The following is a 22,179-nucleotide window of genomic DNA, read 5'->3' on the forward strand; positions in this document are numbered from 1 at the left end:
GAGTATATCCAAAGAGAAATATAGATTGTTTTGAGATCATATTTTTTCTCAGTTTCATTAAAGAACACAATAATAATAATACTCTTAACTTGTGCTATGCTCTTGATAATCAACCACTTTAAAAATAAATGGCATGCCATATAAATTTCTAAAATTATATATTGTCATTTAGTACTAATAATATTGTAATTGGCTATAAAATACATATTCAAATATGGACACAAATTAAACAAAATTAATGTACAAGGGCTATGTTCGGGTGTAACCGAGACTCAAAGGCCTTTAAGCAATAGGTGAACAAAATTTTTTTACTCGATGCAATATGTTGCGAGAGCATGAAAATAAAGTAGCCTATTTCATTTCCATTATTTTACAATTATTTTTTCTTAAAATTTTATTGAGAATTTTTCCATCATAACGTTAAATATTTACTAGAAGATTCAGGAAGTCGGTTTGTAGATTCTTTCTATGAATATTTTAATGGTAATTCTTATGGTTTATCTTTTCAGAAGAATCATCCAAAACCTTTGCGAACAGTAACATTATAATCTCAATACAACTAACTCAGGAAGTATATTTCAATTGTTTTGTGAGTACTTTGTTAAATACAGTAATCGGCCAGCTTCACAAAGAAAAGGACAGTCAAGTTGGAGTTGTTGGAAATACAGAGGTCCGTATGATTGGAACACTTTGAGATAGGCATCTGTATTATAAAGTTTTTTACGAGTGATAAAATACTTTCAATAGACTGTAGCCAAAGAATGTATAATAATAAGAAGGAGCAAATGTTAACTCGCAGCTTTTTGTGTGCTAAAATATAAGGGAACATCGAAAACTCGCCACTTCTACAAATATTATACATTCTTTGCTTTGGTATAGTTCTCCTACCTCTCATTTCTTCGCATGCGATTGACTTAATCGACACAAAGAGTTTTTGATTCTGTGGAAGCCTTTCGAACTCCATCTATCGTTGAAATTGTGCTCATTTACAGTTCTTCATCAATCTTTCATTGAGTCTTGTAGCTTCCGCCCTGTGTGCCGCATTCTTAGTCAAATCGTTTCAACAATTTTTGAAATATGAATGAATGTTATTTGCTTATATACATATGTATATATACATAGATATAAATATTTTTATACAAGTTCCTAGAAATCAAGTGCAGTCATCAGCCGATTGTATGGGACATAAATAGATATTTTGTTTTGGATCCAGAAAAGCGGACAGCAAAGTTAATGGCGCGTAACGATAAGCGGCGAGTATTATGCTTCAGAAGTAGTAATGAATCATACGAGAAGGACGCAACAAAAATGTTGGCGAAATTTGATTAGATATTGATGTTTGTATTGTAATACATATATTCGTAATTCCTAGCAAATGTCACACATTTACACATGTAAATGTATAGATAATTAACTCATACTGGGGTTTCAGATATTTCGTATTCCTCCTACTGCCACAAGCGGAAATGTTTGCTGCCAGTTGGCCAATGGCCTATTTTCGGTTTTCTCTTCAATTTTGTAGCGTTTCACAGTATTTGTGTCGCCTAGAAGCGATATGAGTCGCTTGTTGTTAATATACATATACACAGGGTTTATCAGCAGCGATTGTTAAGATAAGATTTTAACGCATTCTTATATGCACACACACACACACACATACACATACTCATAAGTCCACAGACTGTGTTATCTCAGCATAAATTTCACAATCGCAGGTGAAGCAGGCAGATTTGCATGTGTTGGTGGTGGTTCTGGCGGACAGGTGAATATGGGCTCTTAACCGAGGCACGACAACGCCCCAACTTCAGTCTGAAATTTCCGTGGAGTCGTGTTGTACGTGTTTTACCAAGAGGTGCGCAAACCCAGTGATAGAAATATTGTGAAAGTGTTGTTGTTGCACAAATGTGCTGATAAGCCAGAATTGGTGTGATAAGGCCTTTTAAGAATAGACAGTTAACAGCAACAGTTAAACTTCCTGGCCTATATGTATAGGCAGTGATGATCTCATAGTGAAGTGCATAAGTGAAAATGTGATTCTTCTTTTTGGTTATTTTTTATTTTAATTTAATTTTCTTACTCTTCTTCAGTGAAAACACACACAAAATCGGCTGCACTCAACGAAAGTGCCATTAAACGAAAATTATTTTTTAACGAACAAATTAAACGAATAAATTTATTAAAGTGAAGAAACCCCGACACACACACACTCACAAACAATGCGTTTCAAAATCCTGCTAGCCTTCGCGCTAGCCTGTGTCTTCTCGACCTTAGTCACCGCAAGTGAAAATTATTCTTCGGAACTCGATAACGATGCGCAAGCAATTGATCCCAAATTTAAGGTGTCTAAAGATGCCGAGTTCGTCGAAATGATACCGGAAGTCGTGCAAGAACACGCGAAGCCACCACCTCCAACAGTTGCGCCAACAACAACAACCAGGATCACAACAGAAAAGACAAAACCGCCGGTGGCGATTGCGCCACTGCCCAAAAATGGTGTGACACCCAGAAATCAGACAAAGAGCTTCCTGGAAAGAACTGGAGCTCTGAAGATGAGCGAAGACTTCTATCTGGGCGAATTGGGTTTCGATATCAACAATGACAACGGATATGATTGGTGTAAGTGATGAAATTAATTTACTTATACATATAAATATAGGATATAGGGTAGCATATATATATATAGGGTAGCTGTCTTCAAATTCACTTGGAATGAGTCAGAGCTTACTCACCGCTGTAAAAGATTTACACTAGTGGCAGCGACTATTAGCACAGCTCGTCACATTTTATCACACTTATTACTCGTAGCTGCTTCCTCCTCCATAGACTCGTACATATTTATCTACCTGTTGTTGTTCATATGTGCGCACTGGCTTCGTCCAAGTATGCGCCTTATCTTATCGGCAATTTTGTGTTAGCAATATTTACACTCAATTTCTTGCCCAACAATCGGCGCAGCGTTGCCTAACGGTAAAAAGCACACATATTTTGTAGGTACAAACAATGTTGGAATACATAAAATTGTACTGTTATTTACCGTTAGTACCCATCACGATAAGATAAGCAAAGTTAGTCGAAAATAATGCCAATGCTTTGTATTTGTATTTTACAATTGCTGGTTCGTCATACAGAAATGTATGCGTAAGAAGCCATGGTTCAGTATAAAAATTTTTTGAACCCAAATTTTATAAATAACTGTTTACTAGCCACTCGTCAGATAGCTTATCTTCAATGTATTTGGTACAACATTTAGGTTCTCGATCGGTCGATACTGAACGAATCGTATAACATACAACTTAACTTAGTTTAACTTCACTTTAGAGAACCAAGTTTCCGCTAATTTCAGTTTCAAGGTTTTTAGGGTTACATTCTTTGTTGAAAGTTTAAAAATAAAAGTTGAAATTTTAATGAATTCCATGTTCCTATTAAATAAATAATCTATAATAAATTATAGATAACCTATTTTGTCCGCAGTAAATGTAGTAATCTAAAATGGAATGATAAAGAACTTACAAGAATTTTTAAAATTGATCACTTGATATTCCCAGTAGTTAAATATAAATACATACATACACATATATCTTTAGTATTCTATTAGTATCTGTCAATAATTCATAGTACTCTTTTCCTGCCTTATAATACCTAATTTGATTACAAATTACAAAAAAATTGTGTTTGCCAATTCTCAATTCTTTATCACGATTGATCACGATTTACTATAAAACATGATCACAAAACACTAATTATACTGAGTAAAACTGATAAACTTGACTCCAATTGCAGCAAATCCCAATAATCCTACGGCTCCATCCGTTATACCATCCCAAGCGGCAGGCGGTTATGTGATCTCCTCGCAGCGCTTACAGGAGATTCGTTCGAATCTAATGTACTGGTATTTCGACAAGGACATGAATGGTGGCCGAGGTGATTACCAATACGACATACATGCCTCCATGACACAGTTGCACAAAAATCTGAACTTCCGCCTGCCTTTCTTTGGCTTCATCTACAATTACACACGCGTAAGTTGACGGCTTTGCTTTGTCTGCCTGGTTAATTCTAATTTAAATGCCTCTTCTTGCATAGCTCTCGCTCAATGGCTATTTGGAGTTCTCCGATCCACCAGAGTATCTCACATATCCGCTAGTCTTCCCCGTAAAGGATTGGCCGAAGCGTCGTGATCCCGCTTTTATTGGTATATGGTTTTCAAAATGCCGTGTGGGGCGCATATATCCGACGGATGTTGATCAACGCACACCCGGTGTGTACTTCCGGTGAGTATATCATTTAATTGCTCTTGTTTATTTACACATAATAGTAGAGGGAATGTTAAGAGAGCTTCTATCAATATGCATATGTGATTTCCTTCAGTCTCCAAATAAAGGCTGTTGCAATAAAGAATGTTAAAATAATAGGAATAATAGGAAATAAGAATTTACCCAACAAAATCTCATACTTCGAAATTTTCCCAAAGTTAATGTAAATTCGAAAGTTTGTGAAGTATAATGTGAAAGCTCGATTTCTTGATTTTTAAAGCTGCTCCCACACAAAAGCGTGTTGTGAAAACATCAATCTATTCACGTGCGTGCCAACAAAGTGAAGCAATGATGCACTCTTACTGAGGCATTTTACGTGACCCATTTCTAATTTAGTTCATGGACAGTTTAATCACCTATGTTACACTTACGTGCACACCTACTACTACCTAAATACTCGCCTTGTACATTACGTTTGATGGCAGCATGTGCGGTCATCTGTGATTTTTGGAGCATTCACTTGTTTTACTATTTCACCTATGATCCTTTCCAAATTGTCTGCATTGTTTCTGTCTGTGTGTGGCCAACACCGCAGCATTGACTAGACTTTTTCATTGCGTACTTTATGAGGAAATATTTTGAAAGCCTCAGCCGGTCCAGTGCTCGTGACAACATTGTGTAATCCAACTTAATTCTAAGTTTTTACTGCAATACAATTCGCCATTGTTTTGGGGCAATGGACTTCGTTTGAAGTTAAAAGTCATGCTTTCCTGACCTAAATATTCTGCTGAAATCGGATTATAAGTTTTCATGGTCTCAGAAACCAAATATGGGGATTTTATTGCTTGTGGTTAATTCTTTACCGAAGATATAGGTAAATCTCTCAGATATTCTGAACAAATTCGCAGGAGACGTTTTGTTTATAATAGTGTGCCCCTGTGTCAGAAATGGGTAGAATCGGGTCAATACTTCCTCCAGCCCCTATATACTTGACAAATGGATGTTTAAATTACTTCCGAATCGGTACAGATTTAGTATTTTTAGGGCTACTGTTTTTCCTGAATACATCCATGTTTCACTACTGTGTTTTCGTGGCAAGCAAAAAACAAAATGAAACCGAAATTGTTGCTTTAAATTCACATAGCACAATTAAATTCGTGTCAACATAAACATAGATGGGTTGGAGGTAAATTTCAAAACAAATTGTGGGTGTGGGTTCTTTGATCACACATACCGTAGAGATAAGGAAAACTCGTCGAGATTTGTATATTCAAAGTTATCACTTCATTAATAAAACTACACACACATATATTGTATATTTCACACTTGATATTATTACTCGTGCTTAGGCGGCTGCGGCTTTCGGCATGTCCCACTGAGGGGTCCGTTTATAGCTTAAATCAACACTTTCGGTGTGCTTGTTTGGTGTCAGCAGCAATTTGGGCCGAAATGATTAGAAAACTTTTCGTAAATGTTTGCGCATGTGTGTGTGTCTATAGGGCTTCTAATCCCAGTAATGTGTTTGAGTTTAGGGTTAATTGCCTGCTCATTGGCCTCTGCGGACTGCGGCGCCGCAAAATGAGTTGAAATTGAAATTATATTCAAATATATAAAATAGTTTAAGGTTACAATGCCTTATGTAATGCTGAAAGTGAAATGTGAGTAGCGGAGTTCCGCTGACCGTTATTGGTTGTGCATGTGATTTGCTGAAGCTGAAAGTATTTTAGAGGCTTGCTAAATAAATTGTGACCAATATTATTCTTCGTTATTGGCTTTACTCTCGATATTTGTCTGACTTTTATAATATAATGGTAAATGTGCCTGTTTGGACGCCCAACCACAAAGCCAATTGTTGGACATCATGATCTTACTTCTCTTCTATCTATCTCTCACTTTGATATATAGTTTCTTAGTTTCTTTCTCGACAATTGAATCACATACAGTTCAAGGCATCTCTGGTACACCGCAATTCATAAATTTGCCACTCAGCCCAGCCAATAGAACCTGTGAAAATAAAAAAGTTAGAAAAAATAGATAGAACGTAGCAAAAATTCCATTATCGCGAAAAAATGTAAACTGACTCGCGCTGTCATTCCGTTAGTTAGCATAGTTGGCCGTTGGCTTCCTCGCCGCCATTGTCGAAAATTATTGTTGGCGCTTCCGCTGCTGTCATTTGTCCTCACATAATTGACAAAAAGTGGCATTCAACTTAGCCGGCTGTGGCACGGTAGTATTTACCCAGTTATTTACCCATACATACATATATACATCGTCATCTCAGCTACGCATATAACGGTACACGCTGTTTTGTTTGTCGCCAATTGCTAGCCTAATTGTTTTTACCGCATCGGTGGCAGACGCTTGTGCGTTGGGATGGCGGGGAGAAGCCGAAGCAAGCAAACAGTGTAAATAACTTTCGCACTCCAAATGCCAGCCATAAAAAACCCGATTGTTTTTACGAATTATGTATTTCGTTTTTTTTATCTGACTTTTGCGTTTTTTGTGTGAGAGCCGAAGTGTTTTTCGTTGTTGAATCCTTGCGCGGAGTTGTGCCAAAAACAACGGTAAAACCATTGTTTTGTCAGCTGTTATATAGTTTTTTCCCGATGAGGATGTGCGGTGCATTGAAGCTTACATGTTTTTCCAGATTTTTACAGTTGTAAATCTCACTGGCTGACGAGCAAGCAAAAACTAACGTTATACTCGTACAGAACCATCCTTCAATGATCTAATATATATTATTTTTGAACTTATTATTTTATACAAAAATCTATAATTTCTAAATATAAAATATCCTTCTCAAAAGAGCACAAACAAAACAAATTAAGAATTGAAAAAGTAAAAATTCCACATTAAAAAGTATAAAAACATTTTTATTCGTGTGATGCAACAAATGTGCATTCAATAAAATCGCAGCTGCAGCTGAATTTACAAATGAATAATAATAATTTGCGAAATAATCCCACATAATGCCTTTGTATTTGTATTTGTAAATATGTACATTGACACTTGTTTAACAAATGTTGCTCATACGCCATGTGCGCCCACCAACAGCAGTCCCACTCACGCGATGGCCTTTAAGCGCTTAATTGCAGCTTTAATGAAGCCTTCACATTTATATTCGCCAATTGCAGCTGAGATCACCGTTAATCGCATAAAGCTAACAAAATGAATACACGGACTTTAGTGTAAACATTTGCTGGACCTGATTTTTTATTGTTTTTTATTGTCATCGAACCACAAAGTTTATTTTCATGGCATTCGGATGCTTCTTCTTTCTCTATTAAAAGCATAATAATTACTGAAAATATGAATAAATATACTTAAAAATAGGTTTAATAAAACTGTACAATAAATGAGCACGATTGGACCAAAGATCGGAATCGGTAACAGTTTTCTCTCCGAGGGTTAGGTTCTTTCCCCTGTCATTTACACATCCTTTGTCTTAATTCAGGGTCATAATCTCTACATGATGCACTTAGAAGAGTCGCCGATAATCGCATTAGTGCTTTTAACATTACAAAGCGCATCAAATGCATATAACGGCACGTAGAGTAGAAGCATGCACTTTTTTCGCACGCAGAGACTTTGAATTGCCGTTGGTCGCACAGCTGCCAGGCGGCATTAGAATGACAACAATTTAATGCTATTTGTTAACCGCACTCGCAATTGAATTGCACAGCTATGCACGCCCTTTTTGTTGTAAAATAGCTGAGCAACTGTGCAACGGTATGCAAATAATGCGGGTAACGGAAAAAATCTTCAAAAGCCCCATGGAATTCCACTTCGAATGTGCAACGACGCTGATGTGGGCGCTGATAATGAAGTTGCTTGTGTGAGTGAGTGTCGCATTCGTTTTGGGGTTGTCTTTAAGTGGGTGCTGGTACCAATGAGTGCCGGTATTTGCATGCTTTTATGTTTCTTAATTCATTGCTGGTGCTCCTGGCATTCACTTTGCGATTTTTCCTTAAAGACACCAATGAAAGAAGGTTGGGCACATCAACCGACCTTTTTGCTGAAATTAAAATATTAAAAAAAAAAACATTTTTTTCAATGAAAATGAAATTAATCCATCAAATAAACATTAATGCCCGGTTTCACAGTTCGTACTTAAGTTGTGCCCAAATAAAATCTTAGCTAAGCATTGTTGTTGACTGAGTAGTCATTTGCGTTTCACAGTCGATGCTTATTTTCTATAAAATTCTATTATGATATATGGCAGCACAATGAAAAACATTTGTTTACAAATACCATCTGACAAATTGAAATTATTGTTAATGAAAAATATCTTTGCCACGAATAAATTTAGAATCTGGGAAGTGGATGGAAACAATAAAAGGACACCGAATTTCACCGCAAGCGAGTGGGAGTGGCACCTATTGCAACTCGCAGGAAAGCATATAACCGTCATTGAATGCAAGAAATTCCAAAAATTTTTTCAGCAAATAATTTTTATTTTAATTTTTTTGAAAAATAAGTCAATATTCAAAACAAAAATCAGCTGTTACTTAAGCACTGCTTAAGTCTCCCATTTTCAGTACTTAAGCAGAACTTAAGTATGAACTGTAAAACGCAATATTTCTGTTTTATCTTAAGCACAACCTAAGCACTGACTGTGAAACCGGGCATAAATATGCGACAAGAGAGTGAGAGAGAGAGAGTTAGTGGTTCGCATAACACAGGTGATTTGGCAGTCCACCTGTCATCAGCGGCATTATATGTCAAAATTATATTATTTGTTATTATTTTTTGGTTCACCCCGCATCCCCCGCAAATACAATAATTCACAGAAAGTGAGAGCAAATCGAAAACAATCAATATTCCGTATCCAAAAATATCCAGTTACACATCTGTGAGCGGCGATAAGCTACGCATGCGAATATGGGGAAATGAGGCGTAGATGTAATCTGTTTCGTGCACAAATATTTACATGCGGCGGCTGCCACGGCCCACTTGGCCAATTGTTTCTGTTTCGTGCAAACAAATATTTATTAAATACGAGTTACACGTGGGGCCCACATCACCTACTACTGACCTATCGCAATATGATTTATGACATGGGCATTAGTAAGCAAATAAAATATTCCTGACATGTAAACGAAGCAGATGAAGCGCCAAAACCCACGCACAGACACACTTGCGACCTCCGGCCTTAACTTTTCCACGAATGTTCTGTGCTCTGTCTTATTGTTTTATTCAATTACTTTTCATTCAGAGATGAATTTCTCATTTCCGTACTTTCTTATAACTGCCAACTGATTCTAAAATATATACTATTTGATTTATGTGATTTTGTGCTTTTCTAGTTTAGACTATTTTATTTATAAACATTTGTTTGTTTGTTCCTTACAGGCTCGAACGTGATCTGCTTCGACGCACAGACCGTTTCGGCGTTGAGGTGCGTGAGCGCACCATGTGGGATATACGAGAGGGCGTCGTGGGCGCCGAGACCTTCATACCGAAACACGTGCTCATCGCAACATGGAAGAACGTCTCATTCGCCGGTGGCATCGACAATGCGCTTTTCACGGTAAGTCACAAAATGTTATTTGCAGAACCTAAAAGTGGACACAAACAATCGTTCTTTTGCCTTTCTTCATTTCGTGCCTTTATTGGCTTGCGGACTTTGATAGATCGGCGAATTGCTTGACACACAGCTGTGTGCGTTTTATCGAATACTTTGAAGAGGAAATTGTGTGCTCGCTGCGAGCGTCTGTGTGTGTGTGTGTTGACATGTCACAAAGCACTCTCTCGAGCAGTCACAACCACTGTCACTTGCATTTATCCTGTCTGTCAATCAGTGATGAATAGTAAAACACGAACAAAGGCACTTACAAGGCACGAGTACATGTAGCAAACGAGAATTTATTGCGTTTTCAAGCAATTGTAATTGTAACTCGCACGAAATTATTTCTTACCTATTGACGGCTACCACAAAGAGGCCTCGGGTGTATTTGTACACATAGATAATATAAAGAGATCCAAGTTTCAATTTCAATTCAGGATTGTGCGAGTAAATAGTTCGAAAAGCACAAGAGAGTGGACTTAAATGTATAGCTTTAGTATTGTGAATCTTGATTATCCGGATCAAATAAAACCAGAGGTATTCCGGACAATTGGAAATCTATCGATTTCATGTTATTTAAATTTGAATACATGTTTATTATAACTTGTGGTTGATATTTGACGTAATGAAACAACTTTATGGGATCCGATTCGTCCGATTTTTGACATACATCTCCAGTTTCAGTCTCTCCAACATCTTCTCTCTTCTTACAGTTCAAATCGTCAATGATTTCTTCATCAGTTAATATTTGCAATCTAGGGTCTTCATTAATGCAGTTCAGCCACTCCTTAATATTGTCTTCATCGCACCCTTCACCAATGTTAAGAATTTTCAATGTTGCTGTTATTTCTTTAAAATCGTCGTGCGGTTCAATTGAAGATTTAGAGAGTTAATTTTATATAGGTTCGTTGCCATTCGTTTGGACAATCAGATATTCGGATAATCGATGTTCGGATAATCGGGATTATACTGTATAGTAGCACCTGTAGCAGCCGTTAAGGTTAGACATGTTTTTATGAACTGAATGATTTTCGTTTTTTAAAAGCTCACACTTCGTTGCTGGTTCGTGAATTCTTAGCCAAAAACAATACTGTAACGATGCCCTAGTATCCATGTCGTCGTTTTTCAAGAATGGATGAAATTGGTGAAATAGTCAAAGGCTATCGTGAACAGCGAACAGCGTGAAAGTATATAATATTGAATTTTGAAGACTGCAATATTAATGTAGACGAATGAATAAATACATTTATTTTTGCTAAATCGAATCTGGTTGTGCTCGTCTTAGCTTTACCGTTGCTTAAATATTAAACCATTAAAACCAAAAAAAAACCATTACAAGCCCACATATGTTTACAATAGCCATCAAACTGAATTAAGACCAATTATTTAAGGTTAATTCCGGCCTGAGGCGGTTTACGAGCACAAGGCAATGTAAATTTCAAAGTGTGAACAAATAAATTCAATTACAAATCCTGGATTCATTTAGGCATTCACATTCATCTAATTGAATAGTAAATTTCATGCTCTCGCTTCTCGAGAGCTGTACTTAACAAGAGAAATATGCCGTAAACTAATCAAATTATTGAGTCTACAATTCTTTGCAGCCACTTGACAGCATGTGGCAAGCAAAAATATTCAAATAAAGTAATTGATTTTCGGATTTTTCGTTATATAAGTAATTCAATATGCACGAAGAAGCTGGAAATATTAGATTCAAGAGCATATGCATTGTTATTGTGAAGCTAATTGAAAATTGCAGCCTAATATTTGTATGTAATAAAATATATTGAAACATTTCCAGACAAACACATTCCAAATGGTTTTGGCCACCGATGAGGTATACACATATGCCATCTACAATTACGATTTGCTGAAGTGGTCCTCGAACACAGAGGCGGGCGGTGATACAACAACTGGCGAGGGCGGTGTACCGGCTTTTGTAAGTACATATATTATATGCCACATACTAGAAACTCAAGGCAATTGGAGTATTATTTCGAAAGAAGTTGAAAAAAAAAATTAAATAAAATGTATGAGCATAAATGTGCGACTGCATTCGTTCAGTTGTGTGTGCGAGTTTTTAATTCATAAAGTGAAATTAATATGACTAATTGAAGCAATAAATGCCATGCTGTTTGCAGTGTGTATGCACATAAGCCATGCCGTAAGTGTGGTTGCCTATAAATGCTTTGATATTTTTTAACTTCACCGCAAACTGACAGGCACATAAATACCAAAGCGCCGAGAAAAATGTGACAAGATAATTAATTTCGATGTTAAATGCGGTTAGCTGGTGAATTTAATTACAACAACTACTATACTGAAATAAAAATTGATTTGTGTGTGTGTGTGTTCCGTTGCATTTTGCAGGTGGGCTTCAATGCCGGTAACGGTACACGCTCCTACGAGTATACACCCTACAGCCAGCAGATGGTGATACGTGACTTGACGAGTCGTGGTTGGGGCAATGGGTTCCCGGGTCGCCATCTCTTCCGTATTGACGAGCAGATTCTAATTGGTTCCTGTAATAAGGATATCGGTGCGTACTCGTTTTAATTGCTTTAAATGTTGTGTGAAACCATAACAGCTGCTATTTATGAAGCTCTTTTAGAGTGCACATAATAAGATAATAATGTTATTATTGGCTTTCGTTGCAAATTATAGATGCTTCGCACTTGCCGTTGACTTTCGCGCCCGAAGCCGGTAATATGTTGGGCGGCACTGTGGTCAACATCACCGGCCCTTGCTTCGATCCGAAGAAACGCGTGACATGCCACTTCGACACGGAGGATGTGCTGGGCACTTATGTGAATAAGAATCGTGTTATTTGCATACAACCATTCTTGAAGGCCGAAGGTTGGGTGCGCTTCGAAATCTCAATTGGCAACCAGCGCTTCAAATGGCGCGGCAGATATTTTGTGGGTAAGTGCAGGGGAGCGATTTTAGTTGCCTGCTTTCCGTATAAAATTAACTCAATCTCTTCTAGAAACCCCTGCTTTGGCGACTGAGAAGATTTTCTTCGAAACCGAAAACGTGCATAAAAAATCACCCGATCAGATACAAATCAACTGGGATCCTTATAACTTAACATCGAACGGCAATGCCAATATCATGATATCGCTTTGGGGCTATCGCGAAGTCACCATCTAGTAAGTTTCAGTTGTGAAATAATTTAAAATACTCAAAGTTAATTATACTTTTTTTGCACAGTCCACAACTGGAATATATTGATGTGATCGAGGCTGGCCTAACCAACACGGGCTCCTATGTGATTTACCCGAAAAACTATGTGAATCGTAATAATTACAACAACGATCTGCAATTCGGTTTCCTGCAAATAAATTTGACGAATCCAGAGCAGTATTCGGGTCTGAAGATTAGTCCGTAAGTTGAAACGGTTTATATTGTGTTCTTAACGGTACTCATTACATATATGTAGTCTCAAGGAAGAAACACACAAATGTTTCAAATTCCAAAGAAACTCAATTTTAAATAACCACTTGGACCTAACCATTAGAAATTAAAAAATATATAATTTCCGACTTCTTCGAAGCCAGACACTGTTTATCCGCTTGAATGGTATCAGAGAAAAGAGTACGGGTTGCTTTTAATCTGACGTTTTAAGAGATAACCTCACATTATTATATATTTTTAAAGCATGCAATGTGGTAATCTATGTGCGTCCACGCTCGCTTTTTGACTGAAATAAAAGCTCGTGCAATGTTTTTCTTTAATTTCATATGAAAGTATTTGCGTTCTATTAAAGTCATTATTTTATTACCACATGGCGAAGTATAGAAAATATACTTGTATATATATATAATGCGTGCATTAGAGTCTGTGTGTGGGCATTAGAAACGACCTTCAGCCCAAGCACTTTGCTACATACGCACACAAACACAGAGGTAGACATCAGAGTTGTAACTGTGTTTTCATTCAATTTGTCACTTTGCAGTTGCCACAACCGTACGTCCACTTGTCATTTGTCGCCAGTCAATGAGTTTTTTTTTTGTTTTTGCATTTGCATGTCATCAATGCGCAATAATTCAATTCAATTGTAAAATCAATTGCCTGTGCACAAGGTACATTTAGTTAGATACTAAGTGAGCACAGCTTGTTCGATTACCCAAGAGGCGGAAGGGGGGCTGTGTGGCATGCACGGTACGAGGTGTGTGTGGGTGTGTATGGGACTCTAACCAGTGTCACCAGTGAGCGATGCTTTTAATGCCGGCACTCTTTTAATTCAACAATACTTCGGGTCAATTGTGCATTCGTAATGCAATTACAAAAGTATAAAGCAGAACAAGTGCTGGTTAGGCGAGTTAACCGAGCGTGGGTGAGGCGAAGAATGTTGCAACTTGCATGGATGGTGGTTTTAAATACTCAACAAATGGCATTACATGTTTGCCTAATCGGATACAACACTAATGGACTGTTGTGGAGTTCAATTTAATAAAGATCCAATCTCTTGGTTATTGCGATGCTAGATTTTTTCAACTTTTTTTTCAGTTTTGAGTAGTATTTTGCTTTAATTTTCATTAAATTTGTAGACTGAAATCTGAAACAGTACAAATCTGAAATCTTTATTCTGCGAATTTCAGAAACCGATTCACCGATATAATCATATCTATAGATTTTCATTACAACCACACAACTCAAGCTGTTTCATCTCACTTTCACTCTGTAGGCGAAGTCGCATTACATTCAGCTGTGTTCTTTGTAGAGATCTTCTGACATCATTCCTTTCTTATTTGCCTTTACTATTTTTATTTTTACTTGACATTCGTCATAACCGTATTTTGCATTTTCCCTTTTGCAGAACACTCTGGTCACGTCCCATCCCTCTGGGCTGGTATTTCAATAAACAATGGGAGCGTAAGCACGGACTGCGTTGGCCTGAGGCGCTTTGTGAGAATTGGATACGAAATGACCGCTATTTGAGGTAGGCACTACAAATGATTATTTCTTGCTGTTTCTCGAGTTCACCGCTTGTTGACAGCACAAATTTAAGTGAGGGTTGGAGTGACAAAAATGGGTTGTCAGCAAAAACTGGCTGAAGCAAAGAAATTGCGTCACAAATGATAATAAAAGACCGCTGATATTATACTGTAGGCTTTCGAGATTCTAGAAATTACTTTTTGATTTCAGAACGTTCACTGGTGACTTGCCGCTTTGCCCCTGTACGCTGGAACAGGCCGTGTATGACAAAGGGCGCTACCGACCAGACAAGGAGTGTGACAAGGACTCGAATCCGACATGCTTGCGCCACAAGAACGCTATACATTGCGTCGTCAGCGGTAATCCAGTGTAAGTTTACATTTAACGCGCACAAAAAAAAAGAAAATTAATTTGAAATTTCCTGACCGACAGTGCCGAAGGTGCCGAACAGCAGTGTTGCTATGACCGCTACGGTTTCCTCATGTTAACACAAGATCAGGTGTGGGGCTCACGTCCGCGACGTAATCATAATCTCGGTAAAATGCCGTGGAATGAGGCTGGAAAGGTACCGACACTATCGAATTGGTTCCATGACATGCGTCCCTGGTACTCGTGCTGTCATTGGCAGAAGGAGCAGTCAGTGAATTGCGAAACTTTCCGCTTTGAACGTCGGCCCACACAAGATTGCGTTGGCTATCAGGCGCCTGGTGTATCTGGAGTTTTCGGCGATCCACACTTTATTACGTACGACGGCACGCAATACACATTTAATGGCTTGGGTGAGTTTGTCTTGTCGCGCAGTGTGGCCGCGGATCGTCGCTTCGAGGTGCAGGGACGCTTCGAACAGGTGCCCAAAAACCAATATGGCGCAGTGATGGCTACTCAGCTGACCGCTTTGGCAATGCGTGGCAATACGACAACAACCATTGAGGTGCTTTTGCGACCGAAATTCGCACGCTGGCGCTATGCCTTGGATGTGTTGGCCGATGGGCGGCGTATCTACTTCGATCGGGAGAGCATGCGGTTCCAACATTTTGATGGCGTCACCGTTTATACACCCACTTATCTACTAAATCAGTCGCAAGTTATAGTGATGTTCGATTCGGGCGTAGGCGTGGAAGTTGTTGAGAATGAGGGCTATATGACGGGGCGTGTATATTTGCCGTGGGATTTCATTGTGAGTACACATTTCATATTCAAATGTTACGTTTTCTATAAAATGTATTCATCATATATTTTAGAATAAAACCGCTGGCTTATTCGGTAACTGGTCGTTTAACCCGTTGGATGACTTTGCGTTACCCGACGGCACAGTTGCCAATTTGAATCTGAACAATTTCCAGCAAATTTACACTAATTTCGGTCTGAAGTGGATGTTGGCTGATCGCAATATTCCGGGTGTGGGCACGGCTCTATTCTCGCGTGAGAACGGTCGAACTGCTAGCTATTATTCGAATGCCTCATTTGTTCCGAACTTTATGAAAGAGCCGCAGGACTTCTTGCCTTCGAACCGGTCGTATGACGTGGAGCGCGCAGAGGAGTTATGTGGCGAAAGTTATCAGTGTCGATATGATTACGGCATGACCTTGAATTCGGACATGGCGCATTTCACCAAAAATTACTACGACAGTTTGGTGAACATAAGGAATTTAAATTCAAAGTGAGTTCAATGGAGTCCAATTCATTAGTTTTAAGAGAGATTGCATAAATCAAAGGGATCTTAGAAAATGGTCAATCCGATTAGTTTCCTTCGCATCAATTGTGTGTCGATTTGCCACAGTCTTAATAAATTACGATTTAATGCTTCGATACTTTTCAGACGCGTGGTTTCATGTGGCGTTCTGGAGACTCCTCGCTTTGGTCGCAAATTGAGCTTTGACTTCATGCCAGGTGCCAGGATTTCATTCGAGTGCAATGAGGGCTTTGTGCTGATGGGTGACCAACGTCGCGAGTGCATGGCGAACGGTCTCTGGAATGTACCGGAGTATGGTTACACATATTGCTTGCGTGAGTATTGTTGCCTACATAGTTTTGAAAATATTACTTGTCTATCTAATCTTAATATGAATTGAATTCAATAATTTCATTATCTATCTTTTGCGCAACCACCAACTTACACCTTCTGTAAATCTGTACAATCAACAGGTGAGGTATTCTATACACGTCGTGTCGCTTTTATTGCCATCGCTATTATTGTGGGCGTCATATGTCCACTGATGATTTGCATTGTTTGTGGTATTTACCGGTTCCGTCAGAAACAACTCAAGGAGGATCCCGCTTGGCAGATGACCATACCACGCTCGCGCGCCTCCTCGCGTTCCAACTTGCGCCAGCTGAGTGGTCCGGACGACGATAGCGATACGGATGCGACAGGCACACTCAAGAAAAGTAGGTCATATGATAAAGTTTATCGTACGAATGAACCACTACCGGGCAAACCCCGTATTGACTTTCCAGCTAAGAAATGGGATCTGGATGACGAGGATGTGACCTCATCCGAAGGTAGTGAAAATAAAGATACAAAAGTAGCTAGCGATATTGAATACGTTAATAAAACAGGTGACAAGCCGCGTCAGATGGGCAGACGGTCGCTGCGCGCCAATTCGGGTACCGATCACGATCTACACGAAGAGGAAGAGGACGGTACAGCCGTAGATGAGCCAGGCCAAACGCGCGTGCAGGGACAGGCACACGATGCGACCGATACAGCAAACCCAGCCGCCTACAATCAGCCACCATCACCCGAGACGGATGAAGAGCCACAACACAGCTCCGTTTTACATCAACAGTACAGCCCGACCTTTAGCGGCGCCGACAGCCGCAACAGTTCAATGAATTATCAACCGAATGCAGCGGTACAGAACCGCTTTGGTGGTGTACCCGTTTTGCCCAACAACACGCAATTCTTCAATCGTCCGCCATCGAATATACCGGCGGGTGCGACCTCAATACCGTTACGCCAAGCACCGACTGTAACTCCGATAACGAATACGGCCATGCCACTGACGCAAGACAATGGCTTACCGTCGCCTCCATATGCCGCCTCACCGACGCCATCTGTGCAGCGCTCGACCGAGGTTTGAAAGCTTCAAAACAGAATTGAAAATTGAGAAAATTTGAGTAGTTCATTCATCCGCACAATAGTACTTATGTAATAACGCAAAATGATCGCCCACTAACCGACCATCCTATCCTATCGTCGTTCGCCTATAAATAACTACATAAGAACAAATAGCTGTAGTTATTGCCAATACATACCTAATTTTAATTTGGATACATTCTATCTAACTCTAACTAACTACCGCCAAATCAAATCGCACTCATTCACCCATCGTATCCGCCTCATTACAACACTATGCTCGTACATGCTGGCTAAGAACCCAGTGCTTGTAGTGTTCACTCTCGCCGTCAACCCAACACTAAGTTAATACTGTTTTATATTAAAAATATATTATTTGCACTTTGACATTTGTTTTTAAGTTTAACAATAAAAATACAAAAAATATCCTACCTTTAATGTGTATAAACCACTCAAGTATCCAGAATAAAAAAAGTATCAAAGTCTACACATAAATAATCATAACATCCATATGTACAAACTCATAGCCAAATACCGTTATTAATGGTCCTGACAATCTTTCCATCACAATTTTTTTACTGTTCCAAGTGTTCAGAGTAGTTTGTAGATTGTCCATTTCTTCTTAACAAATATTTTATACCTTCTGAGCAAATAAACAGTGTCATTAAAGAATAAGTTATTAATACTTGCCTGGTTTTATTTCTAAAGACTACGGTTTTGTGAATCCGGATCTAAATGTGGTAAGTTAACATTGAAAGCCGAGATATGAGCTCATATGTAGAGTAATAGGCAAACCATTCTTCTAGTAGTGAAAATTACATCTTGAAGATATCAACGTCTCAACTTATGAATCCAACTCGATATTTTAGAGTTCTCTTGTAGATTACGCGTTTCATGAAAAAGGAACCATTGGAGGCCGCAATGTGGTGTGTAATGATTGGGGTCGTCAAGTTGGCCGAAAACCACAATCCATAGCAATATATCTCTCTAACTTTCGTTTTAAGATAGTAAATCCTCTCTTAAATGAGCTTACCGACTTGATTAGCTTCACTAAAGTATTAAAACTACATTTTTCCTGTGTTTTAAGTGAATTTAGCCCTTTATTGGTATATGCCTTTGCATTGGAGTTTTTTTGTTTCTCAAGAATAAAGTTTATTACATTTTCAGTTTACAATAATTCCTTATTTATACAGACATAAACTTCCAACTGCAACGTTGCATTTTCTACGCTTACAATATTCATTCACTAGAGTTTAGACTTGAACACTTCTGTTCTTGTTCCCATTCTTATGCAACTAACGTAAATTCAATACACTTAGTTGGTAATATTTAAAATTCATATTTTCCAGTTTTTTTTGTGTTGTGCTTGGCATTCGCAATTGTTGAAATAATACGAAAGTTTTCAGCGGAGCGAAGCAGGAGAGCGCAGCGTGTAGACCAACGGAAAGCTCCAAGCAATTAAGACTGCGACAAACTTATCAAAAACTTAAATGAAACGCTTAGAAAGTTCCCCCGAACAATTAGGAGAGGGCAAAATGAGTTAGACAAAATTTGCAATTGTGTGTGAGAATAATTATCTGAAGGCAGTAGTGGGCTTGACTCCCGACGCCAGCTGCGGTTGCAGGCGGGTATTGAAGTGGTGTTTTCGTTTGAATTCGTCACTTTTTCGGTTGTCAGAATAAATTAATTATATGAGGGAGTTAATAATCGATGATAATTTCTGTCAGATCTATGTAAAATATATAAAATCATAAAATGTTGAAGAGAATCTAGCTGAATTACACAGCCATACAAACAAAATGTTATGATCTGGGGATCTTACTATGTGTACCTTGTGTTTTTGGGTTCGCTGAATCCGAATCCGAGGTCACTTTAACCCCTTCAGATCAGTGTTTTTTCACTTTATATTTCTGAATTTGTATATATTTTGTATTTATATAGTGTTCGTATGTGAGCTTGTGTGTGTGCTGAGTACGAGTAATTGTGTGAATGTTCAAGTGACAGCTTAAATATCTATAAAGCTATTTTCATCAGTTGATAAACGCCTTTATGTTTCTTTATTAAATAGTTATGTTATGTACATACCCTTGTACATATGTACATATATAGGTAGGTAGGTATATATGTATGTGTGTTAGTTAGCAGTTGTGTACATTTAAATAGCCTAAAATATTTGCACAAACGTGTAGATTACATTTTATACATACATACATTGCCATTGCTTTCCACCTGTATCTAAGTGTGTGTGTGTCAAACAATCAATATTTATTAACTACAAGAATTGCTTACGTTGCCCAGAATTAAGTACTTCCGAAAAACACGAATTTACAAGACTTTCCATTTCCAAACTGTGTAATATGATTAAATTCAGCTAGCTTAAACAAGTACGTATTGTAACACCCTCTATACTCCTTTTCACTGGCTCGCCTTACATCTTAATTGTTGTTGTCTTTTAGCATTCGCTAATTGATTAGGGTTTCATTTCAGTGTAGTTGTGTGTAGTTACTATAATATTAAATATTTTCACTTTTATTTTACTTCTTATAGCGCAGTTTCAATTAGAATATTTGCTTTAATAGATTGCGTTTGGAAAAGGTTTACAATTATCTACAATACATACCATATACATATACATATATATATTATTAATATATAAGAGTGTTGCTTTGCTTATTTTCATTTTTATTTATCTACTGCATTTGCTTAGAACTACATGCTTTTTAGTAAGAGACTCTTCAAATCTATGATTTTTGTGACTTAAATATCCTTTGTGCTTGTTAGCTCTTTGTTTATGAAGAAACCTTTTGGAATACTAGATGTCATACCCGTTGAGTTTGAGATATGAGCAGTTGGATAATTCATGTGGGGAGGCGATTTCAAAATAGGGGATTCTCTACTAATTTATTTACTCTAAATAATACTTGTGCCTCACAATTGTTTTTCTTCTGAACTCACTTTAGAAGGCAGTTGGTTGCAAGTGTTTATAATAACAGTACAATATGCTAGGTACGGGTGTATTATCATTTAGAAATATGTAGGTATATGTGATAAATGAATGATTTAAATTATAAGTCTATACTTTAGAAAGCCCATAAATGTCCTTTGGTTCGCCTTGTGATAGCTCCCATGTGCGACGTTTCAAACTTAAAGCACAAGAGTGAGATGAGAGAGTTGAAAGGTGGATAGTTGTAAGATGGCCTCCGGACTACGCCTGTAAATGAGAGAAAAGAGCATATTAAAGAACTAGAGTTGCGAAACTTATTAAAAGAATATGTAAAACATTTATAATTTAGCTAACAATTCCAATGTGTGCTTAGTTGTAAAAGATTCTTGATATAAAACCCTCGAAAGTTCTCTGATACCACATTTGAAATCTCAATTGCCTCAAAAACTTCTCTTCTACAAATACTTGTAACATCCATTTAATTTCGTGTAACAAAATATGTTTCTACGAACTACATCGACTTTCATTCAATAACATCCGGCTATATTAGAATTTGATAAGAGGAAAGTTGCTTTTTGAAACCCAATATTAGAAGTTTCCATACTTATGGTCTTCGGCCAAACATTTTCCCTCCATACACTATACTGTTCCACACACAGTATGGAGTAAAGAGAGTATAAATACTAAATATAATTTAGTTCTTTGAAAAACTTGCCCCTTCTTCTTCTTCCAAATATATGCGAGGCATATTGAAAAGTCAATGACAATGAGTACCTTTACTACACCGTTCCAGAGCACACTTATAAATTCATTAATATGCATGAGTAAAGCGTAGCCGAAAGAGAGGACGAGTGGAAATACAAGGGAAACATACAAGGGAAGCATACAAGGGAAAGAGGACAGCACAGGATAATATAGATTCATCACTTAAGAAGTCTATGCTTAAGTCCTGCTGCTTTAGTGGATGGCAAATATTTTAATATAAAATTCATTTGACTATTACAGGACATGTAATAGTAACACGTTTATGTGTGTTAGTCTATAGATAGATACCTATCATATATGATATATTACATGATGTATAACCAGAAACGAAAATAAATCAAAGCCAACCAACTTTCCACCTTCCTTGGCGCCAAAAACAAAATCAAAGACTGGGCGGACGTGCGAGTGTCTTAGGTGGGAATAAGTGAAGCTTAGAATTATCATGCTATCAAATCAAACTTTGGCAAAGGCGAAACTTGATTTTCTACGCAGCTGCGGCAAGTCCCAAAGACATACGAGTACTCGTATATCCAGAAGCGACTGGTGTAAGCAAGTCAAACACGAGTCCAACGCCCGAAACGTGGTTATGCAAAGTACCTGACTCTCATGTGTATTACATAAGTGCAAACAAAAA

At 38.0% G+C, this 22,179-nt stretch overlaps 2 protein-coding genes across 11 annotated transcripts in view; one reads left to right on the plus strand and one right to left on the minus strand.

The window, feature by feature from the left end:
- The first annotated feature begins 1,697 nt into the window (after nucleotides 1–1,697).
- LOC105217809 (protein mesh) lies at nucleotides 1,698–18,521 on the plus strand. 6 transcript variants are annotated; one of them, XM_054236102.1, is made up of 18 exons: nucleotides 1,716–1,852; nucleotides 2,088–2,616; nucleotides 3,781–4,019; nucleotides 4,084–4,271; nucleotides 9,606–9,783; nucleotides 11,621–11,758; nucleotides 12,190–12,358; nucleotides 12,484–12,741; nucleotides 12,806–12,968; nucleotides 13,030–13,203; nucleotides 14,639–14,761; nucleotides 14,968–15,126; nucleotides 15,190–15,934; nucleotides 15,999–16,417; nucleotides 16,577–16,764; nucleotides 16,903–17,145; nucleotides 17,215–17,259; nucleotides 17,317–18,521. In XM_054236102.1, exons 2-18 carry the CDS (start codon nucleotides 2,217–2,219, stop codon nucleotides 17,838–17,840), a joined length of 4,353 nt encoding a protein of 1,450 aa, XP_054092077.1. In that variant the 5' UTR covers nucleotides 1,716–1,852; nucleotides 2,088–2,216; the 3' UTR covers nucleotides 17,841–18,521. The 6 variants fall into 6 exon arrangements, with proteins under 6 accessions (XP_011191314.2, XP_054092077.1, XP_054092075.1 ...); XM_054236100.1 differs by having other exon boundaries at nucleotides 16,903–17,259; XM_054236101.1 differs by having other exon boundaries at nucleotides 17,215–18,521.
- The window catches only part of LOC105217781 (guanylate cyclase soluble subunit beta-1), a 92,308-nt gene continuing 88,244 nt past the window's right edge, over nucleotides 18,116–22,179 (minus strand). For all 5 annotated transcript variants that reach the window (XM_054236106.1, XM_054236105.1, XM_054236104.1 and 2 more), the window contains exon 18: nucleotides 18,116–21,047. The gene's annotated coding sequence lies outside the window, so the exon portion shown is untranslated. The remainder of the gene's footprint in view (nucleotides 21,048–22,179) is intronic.

Source organism: Zeugodacus cucurbitae, chromosome 2, assembly GCF_028554725.1.
Source record: "Zeugodacus cucurbitae isolate PBARC_wt_2022May chromosome 2, idZeuCucr1.2, whole genome shotgun sequence".
NCBI lineage: Eukaryota > Metazoa > Arthropoda > Insecta > Diptera > Tephritidae > Zeugodacus > Zeugodacus cucurbitae.